The sequence below is a fragment of the Arvicanthis niloticus genome, chromosome 1 (assembly GCF_011762505.2).
Source record: "Arvicanthis niloticus isolate mArvNil1 chromosome 1, mArvNil1.pat.X, whole genome shotgun sequence".
Lineage (NCBI taxonomy): Eukaryota > Metazoa > Chordata > Mammalia > Rodentia > Muridae > Arvicanthis > Arvicanthis niloticus.
In genome coordinates this window covers 28,162,107-28,175,084 of record NC_047658.1, presented here as the reverse complement: position 1 = coordinate 28,175,084, position 12,978 = coordinate 28,162,107, and the positions used below count along the sequence as shown (strand labels likewise).

Below are 12,978 nucleotides of genomic sequence, written 5' to 3'. Positions count from 1 at the left end.
TCTCTGGGTCAGGAGAGCTAATGGGCAGAAGCTGGCTCACAGGGTGGCTACCATACCTTTCCAGGGCTCACTTGGAACTCATCTTTCAGATGTATATGTATGCTTTTATTTCCTGAAAAAATAATTCTCTTATTTTAGAAAATGTTTTTTCTCACTAACATATAAATAAATTATATCTCAGATAAAGCTAGAGAAATAAAAAAGAGCAATATTTTTCAATCATTAACTGAATCTTAGTGTGATGGTTTCTATATGCTTGCCCCAGGGAGTGGCATTATTAGTAGGTGTGGCCTTGTTGGAGTAGGTGTGGCCTTGTTGGAGTAGGTGTGGCCTTGTTGGAGTAGGTGTGTCACTGTGGATGTGGGCTTTAATACCCTTGACCTAGCTACCTGTAAGCCAGTCTTCTAGTGGCCTTCAGATGAAGATGTAGAACTGTCAGCTCCTCCTGCATCACACCTGCTTGGATGTTGCCATGTTCCTACCTCAATGATAATGGACTGAACCTCTGAACCTGTAAGCCAGCCTCAATTGTCCTTATAAGAGTTGCCTTGGTCATGGTAATTGTTCACAACAGTAAAATCTTAACTAAGACATGTAAGTACTAGAAAGAAGAGGGAATTTTGAAGGGCCCAACACAGAGAAATGGCAAACAATGCAGATGGGTTGGTGTGACCAGAGCCCCGTGTGCATCTTCATCCAGATATTACACCATACCTCACGATGTTCTACTAACAACTAGAAATGATAGTAAAATCTAAAAGGAAAAAATAATCACCCTTTCTACAGCCATGATTCAGAATCCCTTGAGAAAAGAAGAAAAGATACCTTTCTTTGTAGCTCTTGAATATTGGTCTCCCAATTTTTGTCTTCCTGTGAAATTTGTCTGTAAGAGAGAAAGGACTCTCATTATTTCTCTGTTGCAGAAAGCCCGATGCTTCATGAGATTAGCAAGGTGACATTGACAGCTGTGAAAACCTAGATATGTCTGTGGATCCTGATACAGCTGTGTAAGGGACAGCAAATCCATCAAGGTGACCAGGGAAATTAGGGACACTATTCACTTTGTATTTCCCCTCTCCCCCAAAAAGAACAAAAATAATGATCTGAAAGTTGGAAGAAAATGTGAGAACAACTGTAAAGAAATAATGTCACAAATACATGCCACTGTGTGAGAATGACTAGGGTGGAGTGTTCTAAGCCCACCCTTCAGGAACACTGAACCCTCAGGTGCTCAAGTGCTTCTTATAAAATGGTGTTGTATCTGCTGTATTGCATACTCCTATCCTCATGCATATTTTCAATAGTCTTTATATTCGTTACAGCACTTGATATAATATATACAACTATAACTATAGTTACATGCTAGGTAAATGGCTTGTCATTCTTCATTGCTTACAGAATAATAACCAGAAAGGTACCTATACAAATTCAGTAGAATCATATTTTATCAGTTTTTAGAAATATTTAAATTTACTTAGGAGTACACTGCATATGACACACATGTGTGTAAGGTCAGAGGATAACTTGCAGGAATCCGTTCTCCTTCTACCATGTGGGTCTCAACCTTTATATCAAATTTCCTTTGATCTATACAGTCAGCTCACTTTTTTTGTTTTGTTTTCTTCTACATTAAGCAAGTGGGAAACGATGCACAGTAAAGAAGATCATTATGGTGAAGCCTTAAATATCACAAACGAGCACTGAAGGAGACCAACTGCATCTCCTGTGCAGCTCTAAAGGAAGTCATGGCAGAAAGAGAAATAATTCTCTTCACTTTTCAAACAACTTTTCAAAAAAATGGTAAAACGATAATTGTAGGACATTTTCTTGATCAATGATTAATATGGAAATTCCTACTACATTGTGAGTAGTATCATCCTGGAGAGACAGTTCTGGGTTGTATAAAAAAAAAAAAAAAAAACCCAAGCTGAGTGAGCAATAGAAAGCAAGCCAGTTAGCATTTTCTATGGACTCAGTTTCATTTCCCCCTTGTGTTCCTGCCTTGAGTTCCTGCCCTGACTTCTGTCAGTGATGTAAGCTGGAAGATGAAATAACCCCGTCCTCTTCAACTTGCCTTGAGTCATGCATGATTTTATTACCAGCAATCACAAGTAACAAGGCCAAACTGTAAGCACAAATAAACCCTCCCTTCTTCTGTAAGTTGCTATCGTGTTTAACTACACAAATAGAAAATTAACTAATGTGGAAATGTGACAAATACTGTGATCAAAAATCTTTTATATTCTCTCGGGTATCCTATGACATTTTAATGCAATGAGATATACTCCTCTTGCAATGCCACCATTAAGCACAACCCTGGTATAAATCCAAGCAGGATCCTGTGATACCTGTGGAAAGATTGCAGCCTTTGAGCCAGCAGATGCTCCAGGGTGAGCACTTTCTCCAGCAGCAAGCCACGCACAGCTGTCTCCTCACGGCTGGCTGGACTGATGCGCTGGGCAGTCAAACGCCAGACATGAATCTCATGCTTCAGTTCTGCATAGAAATAAGTGTAAGGTACCAAGGGTACCGAGTCTGTCCCACCCTCAGTCCTCAACAAATGCACTTCTGTCCATTACACACCAACGACATACACCCATATTCCACACAGACTCCTCACAGCAGAACCAGATGATAAAGCTGAACTTTGAATGTCATGGTGGAAGCAAGAAAGGCATTTTCAACTCTCCTGAAGAAGGTTGTCCTTTCTCAAGTGATATCTTTAAAAATTCATTTATTGATTTATTATTATTATTGAGTTATTATGTCAATAATATATATTGATATATCATCATCATCATTATTATTTTGTTTATGCAATGTCTTAACTCTAGGACTTAACAACCCTAGAACATTCTCATTGTCCCTACTTTCAACCAAAATCTAAGCATCCTGCTGTGGTTTTAATAAGGTTGACATGGCTTCTCAGATGCTTTTTAGCTATAATCAAGTGTATCTGGCTTGTCCTCTCCAAATTATGTGGCCGGTTATGATGCAGCAAAGTTGCTGAGGCCATGCTCTTAGATGTCCTGTCTCTTGGAGAGTATGTTACCACAAATAAACATCTCACTTTTAGCTTGCCAGGAGTATTGTGATAGCAACACAAATGAACTCAGCCAATTGTCCAGTCTTGGAATGGTTTCATTAAGAGAACTCTGTATGGATGTGGTTCTCAGGCAGCCATGCTTGGCTCCCTCTAGTGGAGGATCTACTTAGAAATGGGCAGTAGGAAAGCACCTCCTCTCAGGGTGTATGGGGAGCTCCAGTGTGTCACTCAGGAGAGATTAATCAGCTGGTGAAATCCTAGCCAGAAAGGATCAAATAGCACTTTCACCCATCACGGAATTCAGACACCTTCTAATGGTGAAAAGGAGAGACACCATTTTCCATCCATTGCTTCCTAAGATATTAAGCTATTTTATGAGCCTTACATTTAACCTCTGTTTTACAGTTATATATATTTATATATAGAAAGGCCCAAGGTAGCTGATTAAAAGCAAGCCACCCTTTATAGCTCCTTGGCAGACTCAGACTGAAACAGCCAGAGAACAGCTGACTAGACAGATTGCAGGTAGCTGTGGACAATCTTTGCCTCTAAGCTTGCAGCATCTCAGGAACAAATAAATACCTCCCTGGTAATCCTATGGCAGAATGCCCCCCTCCTGCTTATGAGAACTTCGCTTGGTTTTGAGGGAAAATCTTACAGTAAAGAATCTGCAACATGGGAAGATGCTCATACCCACCTACGATCTCACTAGGCTCCTTGTTATAAAGCTTTTTGTTCCAGTACAGGAGTCTGAGGAGGGGAAAGGAAACCAGGAGAACAAGGCAAATTCCAAGGAACATGTGCGCTGTAAAACCAGCAAAGTCCAGGCCCTGGAAGAGGAAAGGAGGAATACATGATATGTGGGCCTTGAGGAAGGCAGAGGCAGGGTGTGGGCTGGAAAGTGGGGGGCGGGGGGCTCTGGCGCCCTTCCAACGAGAGTCCTGCAACCAAACGTTGATGCTTTGTAAGTTGGAAATGGTTAAAGCCTTTTGTTGTTGCTGACTTGGTTTTGGTTTTTCGTTTTTCTCTTTGACACAAGATTTCTCTGTGTAGCTCTGGTTGTCCTGGAACCACCCTCTGTAGACCAGGCTAGCCACAAATTCACAAGAATATGCCTGCCTCTGCCTCCCAAGTGCTGGGATTAAGGGTGTGTGCCACCATTGCCTGGTTAGTTAAAGCCTTTTTATACATCTTGTGTTTTTGAAAAGCCAGTGCCTACAGGACTTACAAGCCATCATAGAAGGAACCAAAGACAGACTATTACAACTAGCTACAGACCAGATTTAGTCTGCCTTCGCAGGGCTAATGTGTTCTCCCGGGACTCTTCATCCAAAACATTGAAGAATTACATTTAATGGTTGATATTTTTAATATTTGACTAAAGTACCTACTGTGACTGGAAGGGACATCCTTGGGCTGGAACCTGCAGTCTTCATTTGCTGGCTATTACTGTGTCTACCCAGAGCACTGGAATTGCTACAAGGGCCCTGGGGAGACAGCCTCTCCCTTCCTTCCTGTTTCCTTTGCCTGCCTATGGGTCTATGTGTCATGGTCATCAATTGAGTGTGCCTCATATTGGTAAAAATAGTCCCTAGGTTAATTTGTTAAAGAATAAGTCAACAACAACCTTGATTAATCTTGCTCTTTAGTTTATTTTGTTATTTTATTTGTTTTTAAGCAAATATGTACTGCATCTGTTGAGCCCCACTAGAAGAGATGAAGCCTTGAAGATGATGATCTATGAGAATTCAAGCAGTATTCATAAGCAGCTACTGCCTCAAAGGGAGAGGTCAAGTGTACCATAGCACAGTGAGGCATTGGGATCTCAAAGACTGAAGGATCTTGGCAGTAAGGATGGGTCAGAGAGGACAGAGCAGTCCCATTGTTCCATGAGACATGCTCACACAGGTAAAAGGTAGAGAGCCCCATAGGCTATCAGTAAGTCACTGCAGGGGGGCCACTTTCCAACACCTCTCAGTATACACCTCAGGCTAATTGTGTCAACCTCCCATGTAATGGGGTTTTAATGGTGTCACCAAACCCCTCCCCCAGGACTCACCACATCCTGGCAGTTCTTCAATGAAAACACTACCCAGAACTTTATTTTTATCTATAGAATTCATACCCCAAATGTCTGATTGAAACATAGTTATATGGTAGGTGTTTGTGAAAATATAGTACTTTCCTTTAAAACCAGAAGAAGAAAAATGAGCTTGGGAGTGATAGAGAAATGGATCTGACTGCTTTTGCAGAAGACCCAGATTTTCCCCCCAGAATCAACATGATTGCTCACAACTATCCAGTCACAGGTGATAGGATGATCTCTTCTGTCTAGGGGCTTGGAAACCCCCTTCTAACCTCTAAGGGCACCAGGCATGCATATGGTACATAGACATACATGTGGGCAAAACACACTCATACAATTAAAATAAAAAGTAAATAAACATTAAAATTTTAGTAACATGAGGAAACTACTTAAATATAATACCTTTAAACCAACCAGGTTATAAAATGTAATTAATAGCTTTAGGGAAAAAAATAGCCTGAGGAGACAGGAGTTCTGTATCCTGAGCAACTCTGAATCTGCTCAGAATGTAAGCACCAATGTTTTGCCCCATTCGAAATGGTGGAATAATAGAACTGAGTAGTGAATGGAAAGATTCATTAAAGATGCAAAGGGGGACCTTGAGAGACACCACAGCCAAGCATCAGCACCGAGCAGAAGTTGCTACAAAAGCTTTACAGGTGAGTTTATCAAGCAACAGAAAGGAAGATCAGAAAAACCCAAACTGATAATTTTTAGAAACCACAGGGGCAGATGCACTGTGCCATAGGAAGCTAATGTGTTCACTGAGCCTGTTAGGCATGTGTGTCTGGAACTCCTGGCCACTGTTATATCCCTTTGTAATCTCCTAGACATGTCTCCTTGATGTTCTCAGTGGCAAAACCACCTCCCATCACATTAATGTCAACACATCTCCTAGATGCGACCCTTTTATCTTGTAGAGTGCCTCTCCTGCTTTCCCTCTTCTAATGACCAATAATGCATGCTGTGAACAGGTGACAGCAAGAACCTTCGTTCACAGCACTTAATAAAGGACACTGCATAAAGGGCACCGTTGGGTTGGGTTGTACATTTCCTGAAAGCAACCCCAGTGTGCTGTTACTTACCATTTTTCTCAACTCCTGGTTGGAAACAATGATAACATTTGGTGGGTCCCCAATGGCAGTGGCAGCTCCTCCAATGTTTGTAAAGATCACTTCTGCGATGAGGACTTGTCTTGGATCAAGATTGAGCACCTCACATAACCTACCATGAATGTAAGACAGTGATAAAGTCTTACGTTGCAGGGAGTGAACATCACCAGTAACATCATCAGATTCCACAAATAACAAGGATTCTTCTAAGTACACACACCACAGCCTGAGCTATCCATGTGATGGTATGCCTTCTGCCTGCTCCCACAGCCTGGAGAGAGTGCTGAGCTCCTGGTGTAAGGAAGTAGATGAAAAGGCCTGGAGCAGGTGAATGGACACCGGCCATCATATGCCTTCAGTCAAGAGAGTGGTGGGCAATCAAAAAACACCAACAATAAAGTAACACTAAGCCTTATCTGCCCTCCCCTTTTTAAGAAACTTTAATATCTCTCTCTCTCTCTTTCTCTCTCTCTCTCTCTCTCTCTCTCTCTCTCTCTTTCTCTCTCTCTCTCTCTCTCTCATACTTGAATTGTTACCTTAATGTGGGCTTCTATCTTGACTGTATGATATTTGTCTTGGAATCTTTGGCAGTCCTATTACCCTGATCTGCTGAAGACTATGCTCTATGAATAGGTGGAAGATGGAAATGTGGGAATTCACAAGCAGAAACTCTTGGTACCTAGCAATCTGCACAAATCTCTTGTCTATACTCCCTATGACAGCCTGTGTCCTGGAAAGCAAGACCCATGTCCTCTAACTTCTCATGGTATATTTGTTCTATGCTGTCACCTGGGCCTTTCTATATTCTGTAGTCACATAAGCCAGAAATGGCTTGGCTGGAATTCACTAAGCTAAACTCTAGGAAAGAAATGAATACTATCTCTTGACTTTTTATAGATGTAAGGAAGGAACCTTGAAACCAGGTAGTATAACCAGAACACACTTCTGTCCCAAACAAATACACATATGCCCCAAACTCGGCCTTAATTTCTATATTGGAAGTGTTCTACACACCTTATGGTGACAGGGGTAAAAAGGAGCATTGTGGTAACATTGTCTAAGAAGGCAGAAAGGACGGCAGCCATGAGACAAAGCATGATGATCATGGCCCACACTCTTCCTCGAGAAAGTTGGTATGCCTAGGACACATACAGAAAAGAATAAGCCAGAATCAGAACATTCGTAGAATAAATGCTATGTTTTCACTAATGACTCCAAGATATGGAGACCAAAATATATTCTCCTTCAGAATTTGCACAAAGTTTTGTTGTAGAAATTAATTTTAAAAAGAAATTTTCAACTCCAAAACTGAAGTGAAGGTCAGCACCAAGCCTCTGCATTAGTAGCGTGTGCTAAGGTCTCCTCATCCAGTAGGGCATGGCAAGATCTCCCCTCATCCACAATACGTGGAAGGTTCCGTTCAAATCTTCAGACCCGTTAACAGATGGCCCACGGTTCCAGTTAAATTGCAAAGTCCAACCATGACAAGTTACCATTTCACACCTGTTAGAATTATTTTCATTTTAAAAGATAAAAGGTAACAGGGCTGGTGATGTGTGTTAGTGGTAGAGTGTTTGGTTAGCACGAGGTCCAGGGTTTAATCCCCAGCACCATCTAAACCAGTGTGGTGGCTGTCTTACTACCAGGGGGAAGATGGAGGTCGGTCTTCTCATTAACATAGTGAGTTTGAGGCCAGACCCGTGTTAAACGAAATCCTGTTTTAAAAAGCAGAAAGGAGGTAGGGGTAAAAGAGAATAAGCATGGGAGAAGATTAGGGAAAGGGAGATCCTCCTAAGCTAATATAAAATTAGTGCATTATGGAAATTAGTACAGATGTGTTTCAGAGAACTAAAAGGATAACCATAGGCAGCTAATGTATATGGTGAAGGGTTGAACACCTGCATCATGTTTTTTAGAGAACTCTTCCATGATATGGAACCAACATAAGTGTTTGTCAGCAGATGAATAAAGACAACATGTTCATAGACATGAGATACTATTCGCCCATGCAATCTTCACGTTTTCAGCAATTATTTAACATAATATAATAATAGCTGGGACATTATCTTAAGTGTAATTAGCCAGGCATATACATACAAATGCCAAATGACTTCATTTCTATGTGGAATTCAAGAAAACTGATCCCATAGAAGCAGGAAGTTGGGTGGGAGAGAATAGAGAGACTCTGGTCAAACTGTAAAAGGCACAGTAAGAAGGAACGAATTTGGAGAACTGCTGCACAGGCAGGGTGGCTAGTGCATCTTTCAGAATAACTTAAAAAGTAAATTTTAAGCTGGGTGTGGTGGCTCACAACTTTAATCCCAATACTTGGGCAAATCTCTGGGAGTTGAAGCCAGCCTGGTCTACATAGTAAGTTCCAGGACAGCCAGGGCTATGTAGAGAAACTCCATCTCAAAAACAAAAATGAAGAAAGTAGATTTCAAATATGTTACCATAAAAAATTATTATAAGAATATGCTAGTTGGTTTGATTTAAACACAACACTCTGTATGCATATACATTGAAACATCATATTATGGTTTCCAAACATATTACCATTGTCAACCAAATAATAAAAATTATAATTTTAAAAAATAAGACCTTGATCTTGGGTGGCAGCTCTGCCCCCAACATCCAAGAACCCAGAGGAAGCAGGGATCCCAGGAGCTCGAACTCAGGCAGTATCTTAGGTAAGCAGACAGCAGGGCCCGCCCTAAACAGGGAGTAACTGGGAACCAAAAGGACCCAGGAAGTCACTCCTGGCCTGGAACACTGGTTCCTTCCGGTCTGGGCCAGAGCACTGGGCAGATCTTGAGTGGCAGCTCTGCCCCCAACATCCAAGAACCCAGAGGAAGCAGGGATCCCAGGCACTCTAATTCAGGCAGTATCCTAGGTAAGCAGACAGCAGGGCCCGCCCTAAACAGGGAGTAACTGGGAACCAAAAGGACCCAGGAAGTCACTCCTGGCCTGGAACACTGGTTCCTTCCGGTCTGGGCCAGAGCACTGAGCAGATCTTGGGTGGCAGCTCTGCCCCCAACCTCCAAGAACCCAGAGGAGGCAGGGATCCCAGGCGCTCTAACTTGGACAGTGTCTTAGAAACTAGTTCTCAGATCTGAGGCCTAGATCAGACCTCTGCCAGGTCTGCTGTTGTGTGGACCCCAGATTCCACCTGAGACATACTGGAAGGTCCACTCAATCCAGATCCACAGAGGAACAAATGAACTCAGAGCTTCAGACAACATATCCTGAGATATTCTAGAGGAGACACTGCACCCAGAACAGCAGACACCTAGCTGGACTACTACCTTGGAGGCACCATATCCTGAGGCATCCTAGAGGTACCACTGTAATCAGTGCAGCTGGAAAAGATCACAGAGACATCTGGACCCCTAGGAGATCAGACACAAGCTAGATAACTAGAAAGACAGGCTTCAGTCAGAGACAGCAAGTACAGGCAGCACTAGAGTTAACCAGATGGCAAAAGGCAAGAGCAAGAATGTAAGCAACAGAAACCAAAGTTACATGGCATTATCAGAACCCAGCTCCCCCATCAGAGCAAGCCCTGAACACCCCATCACACCAGAAAAGCAGGAATCAGAATTAAAATCACTTCTCATGATGATGATAGAGGGCTTTAAGAAAGACATAAATAACACTCTCAAAGAACTTAAGGAGAGCACTGGTAGACAGGAAATACTTCCCGCCATATAATAGTCAAAACATCAAATGTACAAAACAAAGAAAAAATACTAAAAGCAGTAAGGGAAAAAGGCAAAGTAACATATAAAGGCAGACCTATAAGAATTACACCAGACTTCTCACCAGAGACCATAAAAGCCAGAAGATCCTGGACTGATATCATACAGACCCTAAGAGAATACAAATGCCAGCCCAGACTACTATACCCAGCAAAACTGTCAATCATTATTGATGGAGAAACCAAAATATTCCATGACAAATCCAAATTTACACAGTATCTAAACACAAATCCAGCACTTCAAAGAATAATTGATGGAAAACTCCAACACAAGGAGGGAAACTACAACCTAGAAAAAGCAAGAAAGTAATCTTCCAAAAACCCCAAAAGAAGATAGTTACACAAACATATCTCCACGGATGTTAGCCCAAAAGCTTGGATTAGCGAAGACTCAACCCACAGACCACATGAAGCTCATGAAGAAGGACGACCAAGAGGGGATGCCTCAGTTCTACTTAGAACGAGAAATAAAAATGCTCAAGGGAGCAAATAGGGAAACAAAACATGGAACAGAAACTGAAGGAGGGGCCATCAGGAGACCTTTCCACCTGGGTATTCACCCCATGTACAGCCACCTAATCTGTTATTGACCCCAGGTGGAAAGCAACAATACCAAACAACCAGAGCCCCCCAGGGTCTAAACCACCAGCCTGGGAACACATAGGGAGGGACCCAAGACTCCAGAGGTATATGTAGGGGAGGATGGCCCTGTCCCATAAAAAAAAAAAAAAATGAATGAAAAATGAATGAATGAATGAACACACAGTGGGGGGGGATGTGAGGGCTGGGAGGGGATAGTGAGGGGGGTAGGTGTGGTCACTGCCTCATAGAAGCATGAGGAGGGGGATGGGATAGGTTTCTGGGTGGTGGGAGGAAGTAGGCTAAGGGGTTAAAATCTGAAACGTAAATACTACAACCAATTTTAACAAGCGCGGAAAAAAAGTCTTCAGAACCATCATCTTTAAAAAAAAAATGTCAGCCCCCTGGGGGTGGGAAATTTTTTTTTTTTCTTGATACTAAAACTTGTTCTGAGAATTGTATATTGCAGAATACACAGCCTTGGTGTATCTACTCATCAAGCATACTGAGCAGACCTGCCCAAACCTCTGATGTCCTGGAATTCCATCTGGATTCGGTGAAGACACAGCATCAGAGGCTTATCAACTTACTCTCCCCCCACCCCTCTTCTAAAATCTCAACGCCTTTAATCAGCTTGAAGAAGTTAAAGAAGAGTCAGCGCCCCTATTCCCTGAGCTTGGGGACTAATGTGATTAATAATGGTCTGTCTTTCTAGGGACAAGTAGTGGTTTTGTTGGAACAGGGGGGATTAGCTAGGACTTACTGCATAGCCATAACCTACTGGTAGAAATCTGTATAATTATAATCAAGATGAAGTTATAATTTCTTAAATGGTACAAAATTTACTTTGATCTCAAATTTAAGGTTTTCATTGGTACGAGCCTCTTATTAATATAAAAATGAGATGAATATTGATACACTCATGGGCATTGTGCCTGTATAACACATTTAGAATCTCAGAATACAATGCCTAGACCCAGCCCTTTTTTAACTTTTTTAACTGATTTGGGACGGTTAACCTATGAGTTAAGGGACTATAGCAAATTCATATTTTTGAGTTTATTGTTAGGGTGTTTTCCATATTTTACTTAGAAATAGCTGAGAGGAGTTAACGGAAAACAGTCCAGGTTACCTTACATGGATAGTTGGTTTTCAAAACATCAGAAGTCCATAGAACTGATGCTACAAATATTTATATATTAATGTTCATATTGATTAGAGACCTGTCTGCTCCTGACAGCTTCCTGTCGTGGATTCTAAGAAGAAATTGAGCATCCTTGGAGTTACTCCAGTTGTGTGGTAACAGCCACTAGGCAAGAATTGCCTCTCTCCATCTACAGACAAATTACTGTCCAGAAAAGGACACACATGCAGAATAGTCAACTGATTATATCTGCCTAGACAGAGTAATTAGTCCTTAATAATCCTGCATCACCAAGGTCTGTCAGATGATTCTGGGCCAGAAGGCTGAAGATTTGATGCTCCAACGTTCGGTAGTATAGGGGCTTTTCAGGTGTTCAGAGGTCTCTATAAATTGGCTAAGTTTTAGAAGCTATGCTTTGTGATTCCCACAATTATAGTTAACTCAGTCATTCTGGATTTCTGATGGGGTTGAAAACTTATAGCTATTTACCGTAAGAGAAAAGATTTGAGTGGATGGTCGTCAGCTGACATTCATCCTAAAGCCAGGTTCAGAACTAAATGTTTTAGTTAGGATAGATGACAGAGGTGCTGGTTAGTCAACAAAATGATGGACTGGGTATTAGGACTATCTTGTACCTCACTGGTACAAATTGGCATAATTATGCTCTAATTGTATTTTGAGAGAAAAGTTTCATTTTAACAGGAAGGGTGATGTGTAGGAGGAGCTAAGGTAGGAGGAGTACTGAGAGGAAGAAAAGGAGTAAGAAGAGGAGGAGAAGAAGGATAGGAGAAGGTAGGTGATGAAAGAGAGAAAGAGGGGGGAGACAGGGAGGCAGATATTCATGTATCTCCACCAGTCAAAGATAGTTGTTATATCTAGGTTGGTCAGTGGGTTACACCTCTGATTGAACAATTCCAAACTTATAACGCTTATGATTAACATTATTTTAAAAAAATGTATAAATGCAAAAAGGAAAAGGTGGCATGGGATAGGGGTTTTCTAAGGGGGGGATGGGGAAAGGGGATGGCATCTGAAGTGTAAATAAAATATCTAATAAAAAATAAAAATATAAGACCTTTAAAGAGCTAGCACGTTAACCCAGGGATGAGCATATGCAAGGTAAATATTATCCATACAAGTTTAAAACAACAACAGTGACAAAAACTGATTTTCCCAAATTTAAAAATCAGGACTATACAGGTGTAGAAAGTAAACATTGCAGGCAATGCAATCAGAGGCTGATGGTTTGACATA

The 12,978-nt window shown here is 41.5% G+C and overlaps 1 protein-coding gene across 4 annotated transcripts in view; it reads right to left on the bottom strand.

The window, feature by feature from the left end:
• Oca2 (OCA2 melanosomal transmembrane protein) overlaps positions 1–12,978 on the bottom strand; it is a 279,093-nt gene that overhangs the window by 181,532 nt on the left and 84,583 nt on the right. For all 4 annotated transcript variants that reach the window (XM_076935176.1, XM_076935182.1, XM_076935183.1 and 1 more), the window contains 5 exons: positions 7,259–7,383; positions 6,218–6,356; positions 3,744–3,876; positions 2,349–2,496; positions 826–883 (listed from right to left, as the gene is read on the bottom strand). In XM_076935176.1, coding sequence (XP_076791291.1) covers positions 826–883; positions 2,349–2,496; positions 3,744–3,876; positions 6,218–6,356; positions 7,259–7,383 — 603 coding nt within the window. The remainder of the gene's footprint in view (positions 1–825; positions 884–2,348; positions 2,497–3,743; positions 3,877–6,217; positions 6,357–7,258; positions 7,384–12,978) is intronic.